This window comes from Rhinolophus ferrumequinum, chromosome 11 (assembly GCF_004115265.2).
Source record: "Rhinolophus ferrumequinum isolate MPI-CBG mRhiFer1 chromosome 11, mRhiFer1_v1.p, whole genome shotgun sequence".
NCBI classification, from domain to species: Eukaryota; Metazoa; Chordata; class Mammalia; order Chiroptera; family Rhinolophidae; genus Rhinolophus; species Rhinolophus ferrumequinum.
In genome coordinates this window covers 9,837,140-9,863,321 of record NC_046294.1, presented here as the reverse complement: position 1 = coordinate 9,863,321, position 26,182 = coordinate 9,837,140, and the positions used below count along the sequence as shown (strand labels likewise).

Below are 26,182 nucleotides of genomic sequence, written 5' to 3'. Positions count from 1 at the left end.
TCCCTCTACAGCTAAACACATTTTCTGTAGAGCCCTCAGCTTTCCTGACTTCTTCCAGCAGGGGCAGTGTGAAGCTGGAGAAAGGGAAGGAGAGGAGGAGGCAGGAATGAAGGCTGGTACCAGGTACCCTTCCCTCCAGGAGTGTGAGGAACGAGGAATGAGGAACGCATGTCCCCATCACAGAACTCCCAGGCACTGACTGGCACCCCACCCCCTTCCTACCCCCATCTGCAGGATTGTCGAAGGCTGGCCCACAGCCAGGAGACTTGCCTGCCCTCCCTTCTTCCCCTACCAGACAGGAGTTTCCTGCACTGTGGTTCTCCACCCTGCGCATAGATTAGATCAGTTGTTTTGTGGAGGGGCCTGGGCCTGGTTTTTTCTTTACAAACTGCCCAGGAGATGCTAAGGTTCAGCCAGAAACCCTGCTATGGAACGTCTCCCAACACTGCCCAGCAGGCGAGGCTGGGAGAGAGGCAAGGCTTTCCGAAGCCCACAGGCCTCTCTCTGGGCTGGGGCTGGGCACGACACTCCAGCTGCCTGCACCTGGAGACCTTCCGTCACAGGAGTGGCTCAGGCCTCTGTCAGGGCAGGCCCAGTAGCTCTATTGGCTTCCCTTTCACTCCTTTTCCACGCCTGCAGCTTGGTCCCCTTTGTCTCTGAATTCTGGTTCTGATTCAGGTGTCAGATGCCTTTACAGGTGAGTTGCTTGGGGGGCGGGGGAGAGGCAGAGGAAGTGACTTTTTCCTCCTTTGTCAGGAGCTTCCGAGAGGGATTGCACAGAACACGTCCCGTCCCTCTTGGCAGAGGTGGGTCAGTTTCCTGCTGTTCGGTCTCCAGGGAAGTGGCCTTCTTGCCGACTTTGAGTGTGGGGGCGCCGGGTGGTTGGAGATCCGTAGGGCACTAGGACCCGGCGGGGCGGAGGGGCAGCCCATGTGCTTCGTGTTCTCCCTCCCACCTCCTGCTCCAGCTCCCGCTCCATTGTCTGGGAACTGCAGCCGCGGGCGGGCGGCCGGGCAGGCGGCGGCCAGGACTCAGCCGGCCGGATAGGGCCGGCGCCGAGCGGGCGCGGGAGATGCCCGGCGGCCCGCGGCCACCTGAGCCGCCCGCCTAGTCCCCTCCTTCGGTGGGAAGGATGTGCGCCCTGATGGCGGGGCGCGCAGCAGCGGCTCCCCGGGGGCCCTACGGCCCCTGGTTCTGCCTCCTGGTGGCCCTCGCCCTGGACGTCCTGAGAGGTCAGCGGGACGGGCGGGGCGGGGCGGGGCGAGGGGCGACTGGGTCCCGGCCAAGGCCAGGCACGAGGGATGCCCAGAAGTGGGGAACCTGCGGGTGCTCGGACTAAACCCCAGCGGGCTCGCCCTCAGCCTGCCCTGGGCTGGCGAGATCTCACCCCGGGATCTTGGCTCCAGCCGCGCGCCACCACTGCTTCCTTCACCTTGCACAACCTGACAACTCCTTCCTGACCCAGAACCAGCCGGGTCCCGGGGCTCACCTGGTCACCCCCAGACTCGGTTCCCGCGCCTTCCGCGATCTTCCCCTCCAGCCAGGGCATCTAACCCGGCTGCCCCCTGTCCTGGGCGCACCGGCTCCCTAATCTGCCCTCCATAGAGCTGCACCCCGTGGCTCCTAGCCTCCTCCCACCAACAACCCCACCCCCCATCCCCAGGAACGGAAAACAGACCCTTTTCCTGAGTCCTTAAGAGATATGTAGCTACCCTCCCCCTGCCCCAAGTAGCTCTCTGACCTTGGAGTCCCAAGAGATTATTGTCCCATCAGTGCCTTCCTGAGCCCTTATGGGGATCCCCATCACTGGAGGAAGGGGCAGTGACTCCCCTTTGCCCTAGGGTGGAGATCATATTGCCCTTGTCCTGGGCTGTGGCTGCTAGGTGGGCGATGCCACGGAAAAATGAGGCATAGTGAGACATTCTCTACCCACCTCACCCACCAACAAAGCTGAGTTCTGGGTGCTGGGAGTCAGTGGGAGTCAGGCCTTGGAGCATCTTGTAATTATCCAGGCAGTGGAGTAGGAGGAGGAAGGGAGGCCAGGGGTTACTCCCAGGGAGCCTAGTCACTTACCTGTTACACTTGGAGGTGGGGGGGTGATGGGTGGAGTGTCTCAGAAACGTGCTCGCTGGTGGTGCTGGTGGTGCTGGTGGTGCTGGTGGTGCTGGTGTGTTGAAGGAGGTTGAAACCATCACGCCCCCAGCCCAGCAGTGGGACGGAGAGGGAGCTGGCCCTGAGGCTGCTTTCAGCCACCTGCTCCCCTCCCCAGGGGACCCTGTGGGAGCCCTAATAACCCCTTACACGGAAGGATGAGGAAAGCCTTGTCACATCCATTATGCAGCAGCAATAACCCCTCTTCCAGACTTTGCTCCGCAGTTTACAAAGCCCTCCCCTGTCCACAGTGTCACTAAATGCCAATTCTACAGGTGAGGAGGAAACGGAAGCTCCAAGACATTAACTTACTGACCCAGCCTTCATCGAGGCAGAGTCAGGACACAAATGCAGGTCTCCAGGCTCTCAGTACACCCTATCTAGGGAGCACTGCCCAGTTTGGGATCCAGCATGAGTAAGACAAGGCCTCGCTGATACACCAGAGGAGAACTAATTCAGAGGACGCAACCAAAGGTGTAAATGACAGAGGGGACTAGTGGAGGGCAAGCAATCAAGGAGGGCTTCCTTAAGGAGACAATATTCACTCTTGGCCCTGAAGGAAGAGGGAGAGAACCAGAGTCTAGGGAGTGAACACCATTGCAAACAGCAGAGGGTGGAGAAAGAGGTGGAGAGTGGAGAGGCAGGGTGGTCCAGTGGTTGATGCCTAGTCTCTGACTCCCAGCTCCACCACGCACAGCTGTGGCACCCCAGGCAAATACCTTAACCTTTTAGCCTCATTTTCAAATTCATAAAATGGGATCAATAGTAATAGAAGCTAGTTCTCAGAGTTATTACAAAAACTGAAAGAGTTAACACACGTAAAGTGTTTAAAATGGTAGCTTGCATACAGTTTGTATTAAAAAATGTTTATTATTAATATTATTAAGGCTAATTAATAGTTGGTACAAATTAAATATGGTTTTAGTGGTCCTTTGTCCTTCTGGTTATTGGATACCAGACTCTCTTCCAGGCTCACGGTTCCCACCATTTTGGTTCCCACCGTGATGGTTCCTTTCCACTTTTGCACTCCAGGACCCAGTTGGAACAGGGAAGAATGGAGTAAATTTGGGAAACCGGTGTGAGAGTGTCGTGGTGATGATATAGGTTGAGGGAGGGTGGATGCCCAGCTAAGTCTGGCCAAGGACCCGGGGACAGAGAAGGGTCTCTACTACAAAGCTCACCTGGGGAGAGCTGTACCCCACAAATGCCTTGGTGTCGGAGGCAATTAGGTAGAGAATAGGAATGGGGGAGGAGGAGACATGGAGAAGGTTCTACTGGAGGGAGGAAGGCCTGGGTCTGTGGAAGATGGAAGAAGGAACGGCTCGAGACTGGCATCCAGTGCTGGACTCAGATTCAAATGCTGACCCTATCACCTGCTACCTGCATAAGGCTCTTTGGGTCTCAGCTTCCTTATCTGTGCAATGGGGAGATTCCCCCCACATTCTGGGGGTGTGGGATATTAATAACCTGCTTCTTCCTCCCCTGCCACTGCCACTGTGCCCAGGACCGAGCTCAGTTCAGCCCCTGCCACTGGAGCTGTCACCATCTCTACCCCTTCTCCCTCTTCAGTGGACTCTGACCAGGACCCCCTGGACCCTGTCTACCTGCCAGCAGCCCTGGAGCTCCTGGGTGCCCCTGAGCACTTCCGTGTGCAGCAGGTGGGCCGCTACCCACCTGCCAACTCCTCTCTGGGCTCCCGATCGGAGACCTTTCTGCTGCTGCAGCCTTGGCCCAGGGCCCAGCCACTTCTCCGGGCCTCCTACCCACCCTTTGCCACTCAGCAGGTAAGGAAGGAGGGAGTGCCAGGGACTCCCAGACTAACAGGACTCAGAGCTGAGGTCCACTGTGTATGGCTCAGGGGCCTGCCCCAGCCCCAGCTGTGCTTCCTGTTTTCCAGAGGGGGAAACTGAGGCCCATAAAGCCTCTCTCGTGCCAGGCTGGAATTGGAAGCCTGGCATCCCATCTTCCCAGATCTCACTTCCCCCCAGCCCCTGCTTTGTTGAACACCTCCATTCTCCCTCCAGGTTGTCCCTCGGGTCACTGAGCCCCACCAACAGCCAGTCCCATGGGACGTACGGGCCGTGTCTGTGGAAGCAGCTGTGACTCCAGCAGAGCCCCATGCCCGGGTCCTTTTCCACCTCAAAGGGCAGGATTGGCCACCAGGGCCTGGCAGCCTGCCTTGTGCCCGGCTCCATGCCACGCACCCTGCAGGTACTGCTCACCGAGCCTGCCGATTCCAGGTGAGTGGGCGGGCCCCACCCAGGCTGGCCTTGCCGCTGCACCAGCCAGAGGGTGGTCCTGGAGTAGGGAAGAGAGGGCTTACCACTCCTGGGAAGTTTGGGGGCTCACGGACCTCCTGACTTCATTCCTGCTCTCCTAGCTTTCCTGAGACTGTGAAAGGGTTATTTGGGGCCCCTTATGGGGTTCAGTCTATTGTATATGATTTTGGGCAAGTAACTTAATCTCAGTTTCCTCGCCTGAAAAATGGGGTAATAACAATTCCTACCTCATGTGGAGTTGGAATAAAGAATAAATGAGATGAATGCAGTGTCTGGCACAGAGCAATCCCTCAGCAAGTGTTTGCATGCTTGTCAGTATTACTTTTATAATTGCAATTTCCACTATTTTGGATTCTAGTATAGGAATCCACTGAAAAGAGGTATTTTGTGGACTTTGGGATTCTGAGAAATCTGAGTTGTAGTCAGGGTGGTCCTGGGGCATGGTTAGGGGAAGGCACTGGAATTTGTTCACTTTGGAATGAGACTGTCCCCAAAGGTAGAAGAGTGGCCCTGTAGACGCATTTGGAGAACCTAGCTCCAGCCCTGTTGCTAGTTCACTGTGTCACCTTGGATCTGTCTGTGGCCCATGCTGGCCCTGCCTGTCAGGGACCACTTCAGCTCTGGGTTTCCTGCCATGAGTGCTGGGAATACCGTCCCCTGCAGGCCAACCATGGCCATCGTGTCTTTGCAGCCATCCCTGGGTGCCTGTGTGGTGGAGATGGAATTGCCCTCGCACTGGTTCTCCCAGGGCTCCATCACACGGGCTGAGCTGGCCTACACGCTGGAGCTGGCCGCCGAGGGCCCTGGGGGCTGTGGACCTGGTGGGGAGCAGGACCCCGGGGAACAGGCCCTCCCAGTGGGCAGTGTGGAGCTACGGCCGGCGGACCCACCGCAGTACCAGGAGGTGCCCTTGGATGAGGCAGTGACTCTGCGGGTGCCTGATGTGCCCGTGCGGCCCGGCCAGCTCTTCAGTGCCACCCTCCTGCTTCGGCACAACTTCACAGCCAGCGTCCTGACCCTGCGGTGAGCACTGGGTCCTGGGGTGGGTTGGAGGCAGGAACCTCTGCAGGAAGACTGGCCAGGTAACTCCTCCTCTTGGGGTCCTTACTAGAATCCTTAACCGCTGCAAATATGAGTCCACCAAACCCCTTACAGGCCAAGTGCTGTGGTTGCCCTGGCAGCAGGCAGGACCCAGCAGTGGGCATAGCCCTGAACTTGGAGTTAGAAATAGGAAGCTCCCCTATCCTGACACATCCCCAAGACTCCTTTGTCCAGTGGGGCGAACTTGCCTGCTTCACAGGGCAGCTGTGAGGCTTTAGGGAGGGGAAATAGGACAGGGTTTGGAAACTGGCAAGTGCAGTGCCTGGGGTGGTTAATGCTCTCCTGCCCCAGGAGGGGTATTTGTCCCCGTCACACTCGTCTACAGGGTCTCCCACTTGCTATCCTCGGCACAGGTCCGTCACCTTTGGACTAGCCCAACTCCTCCCCACAGCAAGGACCTCCTCTTTGTGTCCCTTTCTGTAGGAATCCCCCCACCTCCACCGAGTAGCCCCACAACCCATTCCCAGTGACAAGGATTTGCAGAGTGTGACTTGCCTGTTCCATCTTTGGGTTTGTGTGTGTCCCGTCCCTATGGGTCTCTCAGGTGGCTGTCCCATCTCCCTGTCTCTCATGCCCTCCTGTGCTCACTCACACACACTCATAAGATCTTTCCTGGACCTTAAAATATGCCCAGCCCTGTATCTCTACACTGGAGAGAAGAGCAAGGCCGCCCCCACCTGGCACGAAGGGTCCCCCAGTGGTAGGGCAGGGAGCTGGACAAACATGCGCTGGATTATATGTTCTCATGAAGGTACAAAGTGTTGCGGGGGCTTGAATTAGCGGGTGGAGGAAGGAGAAATTCATCCTGTCACGGGAAACACTTTCTAAAGGACATGACATTTGAGTTGTTGGAGGCTTGAAGAATGAGCAGACGAAGAAAGGAAGGGCAGGCCAGGCGGAAGGCACAGCTCACTCCAAGGCTTAGAGGTATCCGTGGCATCGTGTATGTGGTAGCTAACGCAAAGAGTGATGGAAAGATGGCACAGCTGCAGAAACTGGACCAGACCCTGGAGGACCACAAATGCCAGGCTAAGATTTGACCTTGTGGTCAGTGGGGCATCATAAGGGGTCTTTGAGTGGAGGAGAGCTGTATGGCATGACCTGTGTTGAGATGGGGTCCTTCTGAGTCGGAGAATGGCGAGGAGGATACTCAGACCTGAGCCAGGGGAGGCCAGACAGGAACCTGTTGTCTTTAGCCTCTTGTCTTCCCCCTTGGATCCTGCCCACAGTTCAGTACCCACCTTGACAAACGACCTGTGTCCTCCCCCCAGGATCAAGGTGAAGAAGGGGCTGCATGTAACGGCTGCCCGCCCGGCCCAGCCCACCCTCTGGACTGCCAAGCTGGACCGCTTCAAGGGCTCTAAGCACCACACCACCCTCATCACCTGCCACCGTGCCGGGCCCACAGGGCAAGACTCCAGGTGTGCAGTTCCCTCAACCGGGGGCAGAGAGGGAGGGCTGGTGGGTAGATTTATGGGGTTCCAGGGAAGGGGGCTGCCTTACTGCCTCCATATTCCCATGTCAGTAGACACAAAGAGCAGACTCCTCCAAGGATGCAGCACAAAGCCAATATAGCATTCATTCATTCATTCATTCATTCATTCAGCTACTATTTATCCATCCCTAGTCATGTGCCAGGTTCGGTGAGTGTCTGTGAGTCTTATTCCAGATGATGCCCACCTATCCTGGCCACCTAGTTACAGCCCTCACAGTCACTACCCCACCTCCCACCAACACCAAATGGGTCCCTTTTGGGGGGCATTAATATTCCTCAAAGCCCAGCTGCAGTTCTTACAGTTTACAAACTCCTATATTCGTGCCCTGAGCCTGGGTCAAGGCCATGAGCTTTGTAGCTCCTGTTTGAATCTTAGTTCTGATATCTTTTGGATGAATAATCTTGGGCAAGCCAGTTACCCTCCCCACCAGAGCCTCAGTTTCCTCACTTGTAAAATGGGGATAACAATGCATCCCTTCGGGTTTGTGAAAATGAAATAAGATACTGTATGGCCAGCATCCAGGCCACATATCAGGTGCTTGATCACAGGAAGCTGTGAGGGTTATTATTCAGGGGGTCGAGTGCCCGTCCTGGGCTTGGAAGTGCAACTTCCTCCCTCATAGAATTTGAATCAGATGGTTTATGCCAGCCTGGTGGCTATGGAAGGCAGACGTCTGAGTGGAGGCGGCCGAGGAAGGCAGGAGAGCTAGCAAGCATCCGGGGAGAGGGAGGAGTTAAATGGCTGCAAGAAAAGTGGCTAATCTTACAGGGGCCAAGAGTGGATACGAGCTTGAGCTCTGGAACCGGGAAGTTTGGGTCTAATCCCAGCCCTGCCACTTTTTACTGTATGACCTTGGGCGAGTTATATAATCTCTGTACCTTAGTTTTCTCATCTATAAAGTGGAGATAATCATAGAACCTACCTCATGAATACAGGAAATGCTTAAGACAGTGCCTGGCTGCTAGCAAGGACTCAGTTTCTCTCTCTTCTGGCCAGCAGCCCCCTTGAACTGTCTGAGTTCCTATGGGTGGACTTTTTGGTGGACAACGGCACTAGTGGGGGCGTGGCAGTCACTCGTCCTGTCACGTGGCAGTTGGAGTACCCAGGCCAGGCCCCCGAAGCAGAGAAGGACAAAATGGTGTGGGAGATCCTGGTATCGGAGCGTGACATAAGAGCCCTTGTCCCACTGGCCAAGGTAAGTGGTCCCCCCTCTGCCCAGCCAGGTGGGAGGCCAAGTGAGGTGAAGAGCTTGGGCTGAGCTCCTCCTGCACTCCTAGGCCGAGGAGCTGGTAAATACAGCACCACTGACTGGAGTGCCGCGGCATGTCCCCGTGCGCCTTGTCACCGTGGACAGTGGGGGGGCTCTGGTGGAGGTGACAGAGCACATTGGCTGTGAGTCAGCCAATGCACAGGTCCTGCAGGTGAGTGGCACGTGCCAACCCCATGTGAGTATGCATTTGTGCATGCAGTGATGTACATTCTTCTTTCCTCCTTCCGCATTCAGTTTCCTAAGATAACAGCTTCTTTTTGATACCAGAAACCTCATGGGGGGAGCCACAGCTTCAACTTCCTTTGTTCCCACCTCCTCTCTCCAGAGTCAAGTGGGAGCTATGCAACTCCAACCGCCCCCAACTTAGGCAGTTCCATGTTCGTTATTGCATTGGCAAATGAACTGCTGTGGGAGAGTTAAGAGCACGTACTTTAGGATCAAAAAGTTTCAGTTTGAAACCCATCTTTGCTATCAACTACTTGTGTGATTGTGGACAAGTCTCTCAACCTCTCTGAGCCTCAGTTTCCTAAGCTTTAAAATGGGAATATATTTTAGGGATGATGTAAGAATTAAGAGATCCTAAAACAGTATCCAGCAGAGAGCAGGACCTGAAACAATGGCACCTACTGTTATAAAAATAACGATATAATGATAAAAATAATTACAATAATTATTATTGGAGCCTCATAATGACCTGTGAGGTAAAAAAGGGCTGGGCAACTTTCCTCATTTTGAAGTTCTAAGAGGGGAAGCCCAGAGCCTGTATTTCCTAAATCCTGGCCATCCCGGGTAGGTGGTTCCTACCTGAGGGCTCCCGGTGGGTAGGTTTGCCTTGTCCCTCCACCTCTGCCTACCTCCCTGTAGCTGATTGCCAGGTAGCACCAGCACCAAAGTCAGAGGCCAGCACTAACAAGGAGACAAATTTGTGGATTCAAACCCTCCTCTGTCAGGAGAAAAATACTGTTGTGTGCAAATAGCCAGTTTCCCCAGTTGAGCCCCAAGTGAACTTAGTTCCTCCAGGGAGAATGGATGCCGGATGCATGGTGAAATCTCATCTAAGGATATGCACTACAGTAAAATACAGAACTGTGCCCCCTCTTAGGGAGTGGGGTCAGGGCTCTGGTCCAACCAGTCTTTCCTGGCTTAGCCCACCCGCTACCCTTTGTCCTCCCACAGGTGTCGGAGGCCTGTGACACTGTGTTTGTGGCTGGCAAGGAGAGCCGGGGTGCTCAGGGGGTGAGAGTGGATTTCTGGTGGCGCCGGCTGCGGGCGTCGCTGCGGCTGACGGTGTGGGCCCCACTGCTGCCCCTACGCATCCAGCTGACTGACACCACCCTGGAGCAGGTCCGAGGCTGGAGGGTACCCAGCTCAGCTGAAGGGTGAGTGGAGGCCTGTGGAAGCTGGCTGTCCTGGCGAAGTCGCTCTGGGACTGAGAGAAGGCCTGGGGCACACAGCCATGGGCTCGAGCTGGGGTCTGAAAAGCTGCCCGGTTGCTTGCAGTTCCTTCTATCCATCCCTGCCCTTCACCACGCAGCCTCTGACCACTTATTGCCTACCTCCACACCCCCTCTCCTTCCCTGCCACGCTTCTATGGTGCAGACCCTTTTCTAATATGCTGTATTATCTGATCCATCTTGTTTGTGGTCTGTCCGTCCCCCCACCCCCCTCCCCTAGAATGTAAGCCCTTGAAAGCAGGGGTTGTCTATTCTGTTCACTGCTGTATCCTCCAAGCCTAAGATGGCACCTAGCTCAGGAAATATGGGGGGGTCCCACCAGAGCCGAAGGGTGAGGTGGTCTCAAGCCTCTGAAACATGATCTCCCAGGCCTGAGAGAGTGAGTGTCTTTGGTCTTCCCCATGACAGGCGGGACTCTTCTTGGGCCCCCCCCCCCCCCCCCCCGAGTTCGGGAGGGTGAGAGCAGCTTGATGGATAGGTACAGGCACCAATCAGGAATGGGGCTGGTGCGCAGTGCTTGCAGGTGGAGGGACCTGATCTAACTGGTAGAACTGTGGGCGGGGTTTGAAGAACGGTGGGCTGGGGGCGGAGCCCGTGCTGATGCCCCGCCCCTGGGCTGCCCGCCCCTGGGCTGCCACTTTTCCGCAGGGCGCTAGAGCCGGAGGCTGCTGCAGCGGAGGAGGCAGAGCGGCGAGCCCGCAATTGCCGTCTGCAGTACCAGCGCGCCAACGTGCGCTTCCTAGTCCCCTTTGCGGCCCACCCGCTGGACGGTGGCCGTCGCCTCACCCACCTGCTTGGCCCCGACTGGCTACTGGACGTGTCCCACCTCGTGGCACCGCACGCCCGCGTGCAGGACCCGCGTGTAGCTTCGCTGGAGGGCGGCCACATCCTGGTGGGCCGAGAGCCCGGCGTCACCTCCATCGAGGTGAGCAGACCTCCTGAGGAAGGTGTAGGTGGTCCCCAGAATGTTTATGGGCAGGTGTGAAGGGTGTCAGAGGAGCCCAGGGTATACCTGGGGAGGTATGAGTCCAGTGGGATTGGGTGAGAATACGGTGGTCCGTGTAATGGGGAAGATTTTTAGGTATGAAGGGCTGGGGATAGGCATGTGGGGCCAGGTCTGGAGAGAGGAGGGAACTGTCCCCCACGCGTGGGATTGGGGTCCAGGTATGTACAGGGCATGGGGTTGGGGTGCAAAGGATTGGGGGGAGCAGCCTGTGTGGATGCTGGGAACAGTAACCAGATCCCTTTGTGGGGCCGCTGGGGTCTCAGAGGGAAAAGGACGTCTGTGTATGAGGACCCCCACCTCCAGCTCCCTCTCATCCTCAGGTGCGTTCCCCGCTGTCTGACTCCATCCTGGGGGAGCAGGCGCTGGCTGTGACAGATGACAAGGTCTCAGTGCTGGAGCTTCGTGTGCAGCCAGTAATGGGCATCTCATTGGCCCTAAGCCGGGGCACTGCCCACCCCGGGGAGGTCACAGCCACGTGCTGGGCACAGTCATCCCTTCCCGCCCCAAAGCAGGTGACAGCTGGGGATCAGGGGGATGAAATCAACATCTCCGGATGGGGGATGATGACAGGGGGATGGGTGGTACCTCAACCCCTCACCTTAGGGTTTTCATGAGGACTGACTGCCCTGTAAGGTAGTGAGCTCTCTTCGGCTGGAGATGATCAAACAGTGTCTGTCTGGAGTGTGTCAGTGGGAGGTTGATTAGATGGCTTTAACTGAGGACTCTCCCAATGACTCAGACGCTGGGGCTGAGTGGCCAACAGGTGATTGACACACGTCCCCTCTCTCCCTGTGTTTTGTCCATCTGCCTGTGTCTGTTTTCTCTCTGGTCTCTCCCCCTCCGTGTGGCCTGTCTCTGTGGGAGTGGTCTCTGTGTGCATGCGTGCGTGCTCTCGCGTGTCTCTGCCTGTGTCCGTGTACCCCACAGGAGGTGGCCCTCTCTCTATGGCTGTCCTTCTCTGACCACACCCTGGCCCCCGCTGAGCTCTACGATCACCGTGACCTGGGACTCTCTGTTTCGGCGGAGGAGCCCGGCGCCGTCCTGCCAGCCGAGGGGCGGGGTGCCCAGCTTGGGGTGGTGGTGAGTGGGGCGGGCCCCGAGGGGCTGCCCCTGCATGTGTCTCTGCACCCACCTGAGCCCTGCCGCCGAGGCCGCCACCGCGTGCCCCTGGCCTCTGGCACTGCCTGGCTAGGGCTGCCTCCTGCTCCCACACCGGCCCCCGCCCTCCCATCCAGCCCTGCCCGGAGTTCACCAGCCATAGAGACCAGCATGGGTGGGGAAGGGCAGGCAGCAGGCAGTGTGGGGAGCAGTGGGGGTGTGAGGGACAAGTTTGAGCGGGCAGAGGAAGAGGCTGGGAAAGAGGAGGTAGAGGCTAAGGAGGAGGAAGAGGAAGAGGAGATGGTTCCTGCCCCTCAGCGTGTCTCTGACCTAGAGCTAGGCATGTACGCCCTCCTGGGTATCTTCTGTCTGGCCATCCTCATCTTCCTGGCCAATGGTGTGGTCTTCGTGCTGCGCTACCAGCGCAAGGAGCCTCCCGACAGCGCGACTGACCCTGCCTCCCCCCAGCCCCACAACTGGGTCTGGCTGGGCACAGATCAGGAGGAACTGAGCCGCCAGCTGGACCGGCAGTCCCCTGGCCTGCCCAAGGGGGAGAGGGGCTGCCCCTGTGAGAGTGGGGGAGGGGAGGCCCTGACTGTGGCGACAGTGCCTGCTGGGGGCCCCACCAGCTCCCCGAACACCCTGGCCCGAAAGGAAGCTGGGGGGCGGCGGAAGCGTGTAGAGTTTGTGACGTTTGCGCCAGCCCCCCCAGCCCAGCTGCCTGAGGAGCCCATGGGGGCCCCTGCCGTGCAATCCATCCTGGTGGCAGGTGAGGAAGACATCCGCTGGGTGTGTGAGGACATGGGACTGAAGGACCCCGAGGAGCTGCGCAGCTACATGGAGAGGATCCGGGGCAGCTCCTGACGCCTCCCGGCCTGCCTGGCCCAGCCTTGTTGGCTCCGGCAGCCTCCTCCTCATCCTCTGGTGCTTGTTGATCCAAGTCCCCTGCCTGGTCCCCTGCAAGGACTCCCACCCAGGCCCCCTCTGCCCCGCCCCTTGTCATGGACCGTGGTTATGAGGAAGGGCTCATGCCCCTTATTTATGGGAACCATTTCATCCTAAGGTTGGGTACAGAATAAACCAAGAAGGAAACGCCAGCTGGGACTGCCGCTGTCTGTTTTCTGGTGGAGAGAAATGAGGGGGTGGGGTTGGGGGCATGTCAGCCCCTATCCCTGCTGAGACTGCTTTGGGAGGCCGGGTTACGAGCTGCCCTCTCATAGCGACCAGCAATCCACATAAACAGGAGAGCTGTGGCGGCCTGAATACCAGCCAGCAGGAAGAAGTACAAGTCCATCTGGCAATTGTTGATGTTCCCTGGGGAAAGAAGAGGTTGACATTTGGGTCAGGGCAGGGCTCCCCTGGAGCTGGCAGCCGAAGCAGTGTGGCTGGTAGGTGGGATCTGAAGACACTGGGCAGATAGCCCCTAGCATCTGGCTGCCCTAGGTCTCTACAATTCCCAGTTAGCTAGCTGTTCTTTCAGGGGACTTAAAACACAAATACCACAGGGAAAAGGGACCCCTCAGCCAGAATGGCAGAGATCCAGAAGCAGGAAGGCACCTTGGATGTCCATTGAGTTCCATGCTTCCTTTTTGACAGGGAAACTGAGGCCCAAGGAAGGGAAGCCATGCTGTGGGTGATTGGCCAACTTTAGCTAAAGCCCATTCTCTGCGTCCAGCTTGCTACTTCATTCTGCTGGGGGTCAAAGCACTTAGCAGTTGCCACTTCCCTTCCACACCTCCCTTCACTCGTGTCCTACTTCCAGGGAGGCCCCCACACTCACCATGGTCCGTAGGGCAGTGCAACCAGCCCCCTGGCAGTGACAGCAGGGCCACCAGGCTGGAGCCCAACAGCGAGCCTACGCCCGACAGGCAGAAGAAGATGCCCATGATGGCGCCCTGCATGGAGCGCGGGGCCTCTGAGTACGCGAACTCCAGGCCTGCAAAGGGAGGATGGGTGACCTCAGGGGCCAGCGGAGGAACAGCAGGGGCCCAGGTCCCTGCCCACTGGGCCACAACCCCCACCTCACCCCCGCCAGCCTCCATCCCGGCTTTCCCTGGATGATTGATGGCCCCTGGCTGTGATGATGCCCTTGCACCAGTGATGTCACCCAGCAGGTGGACCTGCACCTGAACAGCCCCCACATTGCCCCAAGAGCTCTGTTTCCTCCTCGCCCACCTCCCTGCCATGTTCACCCTCCCCCTATGCTTTCTGATTACCTTTAGTGTCATCACCCAGTCATTTTCATTCAACCTCAGAACCTCCTCTTAATGTCTGCCTTCCTCTCTGTTCCCTCTGCCCTGGGCCAAACCCCAGCCCTGGGCATTTCCTGCCGGGCCTCTGCAAATGCCTCCTAAATTCCCCTGTCTCCAGTCCTCCTCCTCACACAGCCAGAGGTCTAAAATCTCTAATGGGGTCCTTTCTCAGCCCCCATCCCCTTGGGGGTGGAGCTGTTGCCCTGGGGAGAAACCTCAACAGCACCAGGCTCAACCCACAAAGCCCAGCGCCTTGCTGGCCTTCTCCCCCATCTCCCCACAAGGCTCCGCTCTTTGCTTATGCTGTTCCCTTTGCCTGTGAGGTCCTCGCTGCTACCTGTTGAGTTCTGTCTCCTCCTCACCTTGCCCCGGGGCGTCCCCAGCACCTTATGGTCACTTCTACAGCACTCCACTGGGTGTATTGTTCGGGAGACTGTTTCCCAGCTTCCCCCTGCGCCTGTAGCTGAGTGAGCCCCAGCTCCAAAACCCCAGTGCCTAGCACAGTGCGTGGCACAAACCAGGGGCTAATAAAACCCCTTTGGGTGACTGTAACCCCACTCAGAAAACCCTGCCTTCCTCCATGCAGACAAGTTCTAGAGGCTACGCCCAAGAAACCTCTAACTTCTAGGAGCCACCAGGCTGAGCCCATCCCTGGTGCAAGAGCAGGGGTGGGGTCCAGAGTACCTGGGATGCTGGCAAAGATCTCACTGATTCCGATGAGCAGGTACTGAGGGATCTGCCACCAGATGGACAGTGGTGCTGCATAGTACACGTTGTGCCCGATCTGCTGGGACACTGTCTGGTTGTGATGAATGTACTCTAAACGCTTCATCTCCAGGAATCCTGATGGGGGAGAGAGGGGGGACTACAGCCAGGCCCACTCCAGGCAGCGTAGTCCATGGCAGAGCTTGGCACGTAGTGGGTATTCTCACCAAGTAGCCAAAGACTGACTAGGCAGCAGGTAAGGAAAAGACTACTGGCCTAGGGTGTGTGTGTCAAGATTTGGGTTCTAACGCTTCCCTTTTTTTGCCTTGGCTGTTAGGAAGCTCAGAGCTAGGTTTTGCACTCAATAGTAATAACAGTTTCTCATTAATTGAGAGCCTGTTGTGTGCTAGGCATTTAATATGCACTCTTGCAAATGAAGAAAGAAATTTAGGTTAAACAACCAGCCCAGAGTCACATAGTCAATAAGTAGTTGAGGCTAGATTTGAGCCCCAGTGTGTCTGGTTTCAAAGCTGGTCCACTTTCCATGGTATCACATGACTCTTCTACTACAGCATCAAATATTACAGTAGAGTTTGTAACCTGGCTTTCAAGTTTCTTTTATTTCCTTCCCCTTCACTGCTTAGGAGACAGCTGTGCTCTAGTGAAATGAAGACTGGATGTGGAGTTAGGTGACTTGGATTCCAATCCTGACCCTGCCACTGGCTAGCTGTGTGACCTTAGGCAAATCACTTAACCTTGCTGAGACCCAGTACTCTTATGCAGGTAGTAGGAATAAAAATCCCAGGGTTATTGTGATGATGAAATAGGACAAAATGCTTTAAAGTACAGAGCTTTAAACATCTAGTTTGGTTTTCCTCCTTGCAATCCAATACTGTTTGTTGAGCTTTAATTCCTCTGATTCCTACTTGTGATCCAGGCATGGTGCTAGGTGCTTTACAGACTTCACCTGTTTAGTCCTCAGAACACTCTGGCTAGGCTATGTTTCATGTGGGCAGAGCCTGGGCCCTGCACTGGGTCTGAATGAATTACTATCCCCATTGCAAAGATGAGGCTCAGAGACTCTAAGAAACTTCAGGATGATTAAGTCCCTAAGCGAAAAGGGCTGAGGTTTGTGCAATAGCACAGAAGCCTGCTTTACTTGAGCCCCTTTTTATAAGTGGCTTCAAATCCTTTTGAAATGGAAGAAGGAAGAGAATAAATAAATACTTTCTAAAAAATTGCCCATGTGCCACTAACACATGGCTGTGTCTTTAGAACATTCATTCACCACGTTTGTTGAGCGCCCACGTGCATCATTCATAACTGTAAATACAAAAGAAGAAAATCCCTGTCTTCAGGGAGTTTACATCCCACTGGGGAAAATCTGTTTTCCTCTGCTGGTCTGAGTTTCCTCATCTGTCAAATGACGGGGGGCCGGGCTCAATGAGGGGGTCTCCTTCAGATCGCATCTTCTGGAAGCCAAGACCGGCACCCATGGGTGGAGGATACCCTTGGCCCAAGCCCCAGGCTTCAGCATCATCAGCTTATAGAGGAGCCATCCTCCCCCGACCCCAGACAAGACCGGCCTGCCTCCCCACGCGCCTCCACTTAGGTCCGCACACCTGCCACAATGACGGAGGCAAAACCAAAGAACATCCCCAGCGCCATCTTCTGCAGAGCTGAGGGAAGCAGCTTGCATCGCAGCAGCAAAGGGTCGAGCAGGTGGTCCTTCACAGGCACCAGGATCAGCACCACCACCACGTTAGCCAGAAGGAGCCAGGCTTCTGGGATCTGGGCAAGAGGGAGCCAAGAGAGGCGGGCTAGCAGAGTGAAAGGAACTCAGGGCTGGAGCCAGGAGACCTGGACTCCAGACTGTCCCTGGGTGACCCAGAGTCAGCCCTTTATTCTCTCTGGAAGGCACGCACCTCAGCTGTGTAACTAAGGGTGGGATTAAATCAGGGATGGCAAATAGGTTCCTCTAACTTCTATCAATTGGTAGTGGCTGCCGGAAACATTCCCAGGCTCCACATAAAGAATGTCGTGATTGATTAGTGGTGTCTGCCTTGGGCAAGAAATGGAGGTAGAGTGGCAAATATGTCATTCATCTGCCAGCTCTAAAGATCTTTGATTTTATGAAACTCGGAAATGCCTAGGAATTGGTTTGGAAGGTCCTGGTGGAAGGCAGGTGTCCCAGAGAGGGAGGGGACAAGGCAGAGTTGAGAAGGGACCCTAGTGCACTTGATCTGAGGGCCTGGGGCAAATTGGCAGTGAGGCCAGCTCAGAGAAGCAGTGGGAGGGAGTGAAGCTGGCCTGAATTCTGTTGAGCAGTTGAGCATCTCGGCAGGATGGCTGGCTGTGGCACAAGTTCACCCACCGGCCAGGTGCCTTTTCTACCCACCGAGGACACCGTGCCACTGGGGTAGGGGAGTATAAAGGCAGCTGCACTTCCTCCTCTTCTAGGAGGAAGCCCCCAACCCGGCCTGAACTGGGGCTGAACATACGAGTTGTCGCCTACCTTATAGGCGCTGTCCTGGGCTCTGAGAACTACAGAGCTGTTGCTAGGGTAGTCTGGAAAAATGTTTGGGATGTGGAGATGAAGACCTTGTAGGACATACGTGGACTGCATCTGCCAAGAGAGATGGAAGTGAAGCTGGAACAGAGCTGGCCACCTCACCTCCAGCCCCGGGAGGCTCCCACTCCCAGGCAGGCATTCCTCAGCAGTAGCACACAGTAGGCAGCCGGGCAGCTGTCCCCTCCCCGGCCTCAAGGGAAAGTGCCCTCCCCATGCTCCTCCTTCCTCAGGAGCAGGCTTGGCTGGGGAGCTCTCTTTGCTCTGCTCCCAGGGCCGTGACCTGTGCGTGCGGCCTTATTCCAGAGCTGAGCACAGCTGGTTGGATACTTGTGTCTCTAGGGCCTGGCATAGAGTAGGCGTGGATAAGTGTTGACCTGGGGAAATAATGACATGGCTGTCCCCACGGCAAGTGCTCATCTGACACCAAGGCCAAGCTGAGTCCCACAGGTTGACACAGCCAGGAAATGTGTAGTCACTGACCCATTGGAATAGCTCTGGACATGGTGGCCGGTATAGGCATTACCCCTTTAGTTGTTATATAATGGAGGGGGTCCAGGAGAGTCCCACAGGAGGGTCTAGGGCAGCGCAGGACACTTGGGTTGCTCAGGGTAGCAGCTATTTATCAACTGGTATGGAAGGATGTCAATATTCTGACAAGCGGTATGACTATTAGCCATGGACACACATGGACACCCTCCCACCATGTCCCTGTCCCATCACGGACACCTTCTACCTCTCTGCCACCCCCAAGTAGCAGGCTGGCCCTTTTCATCTTCTGCAGCTTGAAACAAGGTGCCTATGAAGGAGATACCGGAGGCAATCACCTTGTGGTCTGGGGATTGGGTTAGGTGCTGCCCACCCTACACGCACCACCCTACACGCACACACACACGCACGCATGCACACGCACACGCATGCACTCACACACGCATGCACTCACACACACTCCACTAACCTTACCTTTGGGGAGTGGTGGGAAGCAGGGGTTCTCAAACCTGGCTGAGTATCAGGATCATCTGAGAAGTTTATTACAGCAGAGACTTCCCCCAGCAATTTCAGTTCTAGGGTGGGACTTGGGAATCCCTACTTTTCAAAACTCTGCAGGTGATTCTGAGGCACAGCCAGGATGGGAACAACTGTTACAAAGTACTCAGTGCAACTGAGCTTACCCCTAACTTGCTGTGGGGCCTTGATCAACTGGAAGACCTTCTCTGGGCCTCAGATGCCAAGTTTGGAGAATATTGAATGCTGCAGGGCTGGTAGAGCCTTTGCCTAAACCACTCATTTTCCACACGAGGGAACTAGGCCCAGAGAGATGGGGTGACTTATTCAAATCACTGGGCCTCAGCCCTGTCTCCAGGGCTCCTTGTGCTCTGCCACCCAAGGGATTTAACTACTGGGATGGCTTTGTGCCAGGCCCCCACCAGCTGCTGCAGAGCAGCAGTTCACTTTGTGAACCCCTTTTCCGCTTTCCGCACACCCTGGGCTTCTATGGTGATAGATGAGACTAGTAAGGGGACTAGGGAGCCAGTCCTCCCAAAGCAGAGGCAGGGGTGCCCACCTGGAAATACACCATCCAGTAGGGCACCAAGGTCACCATGACGGGCAAGAGCTTCACCAGCACCCGGAAGTTGGCGATGTCCTCTTGGGGGGAAGGGCCAGGCTGGTGAGACCTCTGGTCAGGCAGCAGCCGGGCGCCTTGAGGGTCTCTGGGACACCAGATAAAATGGCAGCTGTCATCACCAGCACCATGGCCACTACTTTCACCTCCACCATTATCTCCTAGTTTAACCCTACGCCCCAATCACCAGTTATCACAGCCATCACCTCCAACTCAACCCTTATTTCCTCCACGCCACTATCAGGGCCACCTTCACAACCAGTGCCAGCATCCTCACTGCCATCACCGTTAGTAAGGAGCTCAGTCACCAAAGCCATTCTCTCCGAGGAGTTTTCATTACTATCATCATGTTTTTTTTGGTGCTGTCCCTACCACTGTCAATATTATCACCATCATCTCCTTTGTCACAGTGGTGGCTGATCAAGACCCATTCCATCCTACAGCTGTGTCCTCTTGGGTCCTGAAGGGAGTTAAGACCAGAGATTGTGGTGAACAGTCTTGGGGGATTTCCTTGGCTCATCGCATCCATTTGTCATGGGACCCAAGGAAGTCCCAGTCCCTGCTTGTCACAGACTTGATCTGCCAAAATAACCCCTCTTGCCATCTCCAAGCCCATCCGCCTCAACATGACAGCCCTCTCTCGACATGACAAGGAGGTAGGGAGTGGACAGGTAGACATACAAGGAGCATTATTAGGGGACAGATCAACCACTGGGCAACCTTTACCCTCTGCCCTTTGTCCTGACAGGTTTCTGATCCCTTCTTGGCTAAGAGCCTTGCCTTACTCTTTGAGATTCTAAAAGGAACAATACCAGTGTGGTCACTTTCAAAGAAGGCCATCATCAGCTTCTCTCCTCCCAGTGCAAAATGCCACTCCAGCAATGGGCGGAGTTTATTTCCCCTGCCCTTGAATCTGGACTAGCCTGTGACTGCTGACCGACAGAAGGGGACCAATATCTTCCACTTCCTTCGCTTTGGAACATCCACTCTTGGAATGTTTGCTCCCTCCTCTCACAACCGAGACACCTTGCTGTGAGATGCTCCCGCCACAGGGCGATGCCACATGAAGAGGAACCCAGGTGCCTGCCTCACTGGCAGCCAACATTGACTGCCAGCCAGTAAGTGAGCCATCTTGGATGTTGTAGTCCTTTCAAGTCCCCAAATGACTGCAGCCCCGGGTGACATCACAAGCAGAAGAAGTGCCCAGCTGGGCCCAGTCACCCACAAAATTGTGAGAGGTAATGAAAGGTGGTTGCTTAAACCACTAAGTTCTGGTGGTTTCTTAGGCATCAATGGATCATGAAAATAAATCCTACAGCAATGCACGGGGTTGGGGGAAAGCATGTTGTACACCCTTTCCATCCACATCCTAGTGACAGGAGCTGTAACTGCCTCCAAGGTCTGGAGACAGGTTTGCTTAGCATAAGTAGTTGATTAACTTAGGGAGGAGAGAGGCAAAGGGAGCCATTGTGCAAGTGCAAGGTCATTCAGAGCCTTCCTTCCTTGGATGCCAGCTAATGGGGGAGGGGCCAGTTTGCCTGATTTGTTAGGCTTTCTTATACTTAACATCAGCGTAGTGTAGAATTATTTATATTATATCCCAACAACCTTCCCTGGTACCATCATCTTTATCATCACCACCTCAGCTGCCATTGTTATCACCCCTGACGGTGTCTATCTTCATGGTAGCTTCTAACACCGTCATCCCTCTTTATCACCAGCATCACTGTCAAGACCATTAACATCCTCAAACATTTTACAGTTAGCCCATCACCAATACCACCACCACCACCACCACCTTGACCTCCACTGCCATCCTCGGTCACAGGGGGCAGCTCTGGCCCACTGGAGAGCAGGTCATTGGGGCTGAACCAGAATGTCTCCCAACTGACCATGACTCCCCAGGAGAAGCAAGGCACTTCTCCAGGCTTGGTGGCCCCCTCTACCCAGAGCCTGGCACAACACCTCCTTACCTGGCACAGCGTTGGCACCACAGCCGGGGACAGCAGTTTTGGAGAGCAAGTTTAAGCATTGAGGACACTTGGCTGCCCGTGGGGGGCTTGGTGATGAAGATGGGGGTGGCAAAGAGGAAGATGAAGAAGGCCAGGCCCACACAGCCCACAGGGATGCTGTAGCCCACCAAGAAGCTGATGTTCTGTTGGATAAAGGCCACCACCAGCAGGGACAGCACAGCTCCCACGTTGATGCTCCAATAAAACCAGTTGAAGAAGCGGCGGTTAGCATGGCGGCCAAGATCCATGACCTGCCAGGCAGGGGTGAGAGTGAGGGCCAAGGAGGTACATGGACACCCTGTCATGACATACTCTGTACTTGCACTCCCTCTCCCACAGAGACGCTTCTTGGGTCAGTGGGTGGGCATTCCAGCACTTTCCTAGTCCCTGATCACTAACTAGACACTCAATAAGTATCTGTTAAATGAATGAATAAACCCTTCTCTTGGGAGTCGCTTGTTAATGATCAGTACATGTTGGCACAGCTGTTTCTTCATGCCCAGGACACACATTACTTTTTTTTATTGTCACCAAGTAGTATACACAACAGACATCTCTGATGCCTCTGTGTTCATTTCTGGTTGATTTATCCCTTTGTCTCTGACGGAGCAACCTATAATATATATGCCTCACCTTTACAATCAGAAGAAAGCCAGTAACGACCTCAGGTTTGTTCCACCTTATTCAATGTGATGTACGCATATTACTGAAAGAACAGCTAGAAGTCTAATCGAGAATTTCCTCTGCAGTTTGGAGACGCAGAGTTTTCTACTGTGGCCCATCCCTTCCCTTGACATGCCTCCCTCTGATATATGCCCAGTCAAACAAGGTTGACACAACCGGGGAAAACAGAGGTGGTCCCAGACACAGGCCCAAGGGTGAGAGGAAAAAATATTCAGGCCCCCCAGCAAGGGCAGAAGGACTGAAAATCTTTATCCAGAATATGAATCAATCTGCAACAGTCAGGCCTCAGGCCCCCTTCCGGTCTGCTGGCTCAGATCAGCGGCACTGGCTGCCCCAATCGCTCCCAGACCGTGGTCCCAGATTCTGACTCAGCAGGTCTGGGGCAGAGCCCGGACATCTGCATTTCTAAAAAGCAGGGGGGACTGGAGGTCACTGCTCTAGATAAAAGATTCTGTAGAATTTTAAACCCATAACCCTTTCAGTGACCCGAAAATCTCAGACTCCATCACGCTCTTTCTACCCAGAGATACACATTTCCACTAGCCAGGAAGGTTTTGTCAAGCTTTACTTTCTGTAGTTACATTGGGGGAAAGGTAAACATTTTGTTTCTTTCCCAAATATAAAATGATAGTCCATAGAGATGCATTTTACAACTGCCTTCTCTTGGAGATTCTGAGAGGTCCTCTTGGCAATGAGCCCTCTGAGGGATGGGCACGTCCACTCACTGAGAATCCTTGCTGTAGACTTTCAAGCAGAAAATTAAATACGTCTCACTCTGGGCAGCCACTTCCATTTCTTAATTGGGTGTAAATGAATATGGCAATTGCAACTCTAAGGGGAAGACCAGCTAGCCCACTCAGGATATAAAAGAGCACTTTGCTGGGAAAGATGGATGGCCCTTTCTGAAACCAGCAGTGTGTTAAACACACGGTTCCTGGGTAGAGCTGTCTGCCAGATGGTGCCAAGCCCTCCCACCCACACATCCCCCCTCTGAGGACCCCCTTGAATTTGCAGCAGCCCCTCACTGCTCTGGTGTCCCCACTCTTGTTATCCCCATCCACTCTGTGCCCTGTAGCCAGAGCCATTTAAAAGAACGCCAATCCAGTGATGTCCATCCTGCCACAGATCACGTCAGTGTTTCCAAACGGTCCCAGGGGTCAGGCCCAGACCCCTAAGGCAGTCTTCCAGTGTGGCCTCGAGCTGCCCAAAGCCCAGGCCCAGTGAATGGAGGGTCACGGGAGCTGTTGTCACTGTTGATGCCACTGGAGACTCTGCCCAGTGGCATGGCCTCCAGACCAGTTCTGCCACCGGGAGGAGTGAGAAACAGGAGCCACTGGATGGCTGAGGCCCTCTGGAGGTCGGTGAGGTCAAGGGCACAGATTAAGGGCACCTGGGGGGGTGTAGTGAGATGTCAATGAAAGAGTGGAATTAAGGGAAGATGAGAGATTCCTACTGGCAGATAGTGGGGTCTCCTGGTCCGAAGAAAGGCTGAGAAATAGACAGGGCAGCTCTGGGGTCACTGAGTGCGCCATAATCAAAGGAATCCAAACAGGCTGGATGAGTAAGTCCTTGGCAAAGACCCTGGAAACTGTTTCGGATACTGGATTGTGGATGCCAGCTGAATGCAATGATTCTTTTAGAAATGTCCCCTTTATGATTGCAATACATGCCATTAAAGAACATTTGAAAAGCAGGGACAATTAGGGGAAAATGTACAATTAGTCCAGTGGCCTGATTACACTACTGTTATAATTTTTTTCCAGTTTTTCCCCTCTAGTTGACACCTAATCTTTTCACCTGGCGGTAATCGTATTCTGCATGCAGTTCTGCGTATGTTTTTGCTCATCAAGACCGCATGTGGTTGTTTTAATCATATTATATATTATTTTACATTATTGTCTAATGTCCTATTGACGAGAGCTATTAAAATGCCATGTTTGTTAGGCATTTACTCATTCATTTAGCAAATATTTCTTGAATGTCTCCTAAGTGCCATGCTCAGTCCAAAGGGTTCAGAGAAAGGCTCAGAGATTAAGATATTTTCCCGAGTGCCCCTGGCTAGTGAGTAGCAGAGCTGGATCCGAACAAGCCCATGGTGAGGCCTGAAGGCCAGCTACCCTATCCCTGCTCTTTGACCTGCGCTCTATGTGACCTTGGACAGGGCAATTAATGTCATGAAACCCTAGCGTCCTTGTCTATAAAATGGACATAATAACATTACCCACCTGATGGGTAGTTAAGAGGATGACATGAGTTAAAAGTAGCACATAGCCAAAGAGGGCCAACTACTGGTTATTACTATTGCTGCCATCGTTCTTATGGTAAGAATGAGAACCCCCTCTTCTTTCAAATAAGGAAACCGGGCCCAGACAGGGGAAGTGGTTTGCCCGAGGTCACGCGGGGAGCCAGCGCATCCTGACTGACCCCTGGCCTCGCCCGTGTCCATCCTTTCCCTGGGCATCCCTGGGACTCACCTGGTCGGCCCCGAAGGAGGTGAGGTTGCTCCTCACGGAGCTGGCGGCCAGGGCGAGCAGCAGCAGGCCCACGTAGAGGGTGGGCGCGCAGTAGGGGGAGGGCGAGGGGCGCATGCATTCGGGCGAGGGGCAAGCGGGCGCCAGCTTCGACTCGGGCATCTCGCCGCAGAAGGAGCGGCGACCGTCGGAGATGGCGGTGGCGGGCAGCAGGCTGGAGGCGACCAGGTAGAGCAGCAGGCTGAGCACGATGGCGCGAAAGCGGCCCAGGTACACGTCGGCCAGCCAGCCGCCGACGGGCGACAGCAGGTAGGAGGCGCCCAGGAAGACGAGCGCGGCCCGCGACGCCTGCTCGCCGGCCCACTGGAAGTTCTCGCTGTTCAGGTAGAGCACGAGGTTGCCCGCGACGCCGAAGAAGGCGGCGCGCTCCAACATCTCCACCAGCAGCACCGCGGCCGCCGCCGCCCGCCGCCACCGTCGGGGTCCCCGCAGCCTGCGCGCCAGCAGCGGCCGGCGCTCCCCCGGCCCTCGGGGCTCCCCCGGGGCGCGCGGCTCCGGCATCCTACCCACCTCCCGAGCCTCCGCCCTCCCCCGCGGCCCCACTCTTGTCCTCCACCCCGCAGCTGGTCGCACTACTTTTTGCTCACTCCTCTCCCCCCATTTACTCCTTCACCCTCCTGTCCTTTCTTTCTCTCCCCCTCGAGTCCCTCCGCCGCTACCCAGATTCTACCCCCTTCCCTAATTCTCAACTCTCTCTTCTTCCTTCCTCCCACCCCTAACTCTTCCTCCTCCACCAGACTCTCCACCCCCCCGCCCCGCCCTCCCGCCGTCCACCCTTTGTCTCTCCGCTTCTCTGCCCTTCCCCTTCCTTTCCACTTGGTCCCCCCGGTTGGTCGCCCTTTCTTAACTGTCGTGACCTCCCCTGTGACACCTGGCTCGCACTCCGGGGAGGGAAACCCTCCCACAGGGGCTCATTCTGCTGTCTCCTCCACCGCCTCCCTGTTCCCTGAGAGCCTGCCCTGCCACTCCTCCACGTCCCCTCTGGTGCTCCCTCCCGGCTCAGCCTCTGTCCAGCTCTCTGCTTCTTGAGAAATCCTGGGAACCCCTCACTTCCTCTTTTACTGCTTCTGTGGCCTGGCTGCGTCACATGGTGCGATGGGGTGTTTTTAGGAGAAATGAAAGTTTGGGCCACAGAGTCCCTGCCCTCCCAGCTTTCTAAAAATCTCCCTTCTTCCCTGCCTACTCCTCCCCACCCCCACCTCTGCCAGCCGGCTTGGAGCCTGGAGGAAATTCCTCCTCTTTCACTTTCATTTCTCCTCTGATCCCACGTTTGCTGCATCCTCTTCCGATCACAATCCAAAGCCAAAATGATAGAACTGGAAATGCCATGTGCATCATTTGGTCCCACATGCCCACTTCTCAGATGCAGAGGCTGAGGCCCAGTGGAGGGGGGAGGACTGGTGGCAGGGACAACTGGTTCATAGTAACCCAACTCGGGGTAAACCACTGCCCAGGCTCCTGAGTGACTGGGGAAGTTCTCAGAATGCAATTAAGATTGTGCAAGTGCTGTTGTGAGGAAGGAAGTAGGGTCATCAGCAAGAAGCATGTGTGGTGCCATAGAGAGCCCACAGGTGAGTCGAGATTGAGAGGAACACAGACCTCGGACTAAATCAAAATCAGGCCTCAGCAGTCCCCTCCTAGAGCCCTGCAGTGTGATTGGGTTAAGAGGCAGCCCTCACCTGGACCCAAAGCCCATCGATACCTGACCCCTGCACTCCTCCAGCCTCACTGCAGCCCCACGTCCACTCAGGTCCAGCCACAGGGACCTTCTTCCTGTTCCCCTCCTGTGCTGAGCTACTTCCTGCCTCAGGGCCTTTGTCTGTGCTGTTTCCTCTGCCAGAGCTGCTCTTCCTCCAAGTCACAGCATGCTGGCTGCTTCTCTTTAGGTTTCAACTGAAATGTCTCCTCCTCTCCAAAACCTTCCCTGATCATCCTCAGTAGTTGCCTGAT

General features: G+C 55.4%; 2 protein-coding genes across 2 annotated transcripts; one reads left to right on the top strand and one right to left on the bottom strand.

Annotated features, from left to right (window-relative positions):
- The first annotated feature begins 1,001 nt into the window (after positions 1 to 1,001).
- TMEM132A (transmembrane protein 132A) lies at positions 1,002 to 12,952 on the top strand. The gene is made up of 11 exons (XM_033120223.1): positions 1,002 to 1,232; positions 3,721 to 3,935; positions 4,176 to 4,391; positions 5,122 to 5,453; positions 6,803 to 6,952; positions 8,027 to 8,222; positions 8,305 to 8,448; positions 9,474 to 9,676; positions 10,400 to 10,676; positions 11,078 to 11,269; positions 11,685 to 12,952. The coding sequence occupies exons 1-11, from the start codon at positions 1,133 to 1,135 to the stop codon at positions 12,717 to 12,719; spliced, it is 3,060 nt and encodes a 1,019-aa protein (XP_032976114.1). The 5' UTR covers positions 1,002 to 1,132; the 3' UTR covers positions 12,720 to 12,952.
- SLC15A3 (solute carrier family 15 member 3) lies at positions 12,871 to 24,880 on the bottom strand. The gene is made up of 8 exons (XM_033120222.1): positions 24,176 to 24,880; positions 20,979 to 21,268; positions 18,946 to 19,093; positions 17,328 to 17,438; positions 16,435 to 16,603; positions 14,792 to 14,950; positions 13,636 to 13,791; positions 12,871 to 13,169 (listed from the first exon to the last, which is right to left on the bottom strand). Exons 1-8 carry the CDS (start codon positions 24,731 to 24,733, stop codon positions 13,015 to 13,017), a joined length of 1,746 nt encoding a protein of 581 aa, XP_032976113.1. The 5' UTR covers positions 24,734 to 24,880; the 3' UTR covers positions 12,871 to 13,014.
- Between the last annotated feature and the right edge of the window lie 1,302 nt (positions 24,881 to 26,182).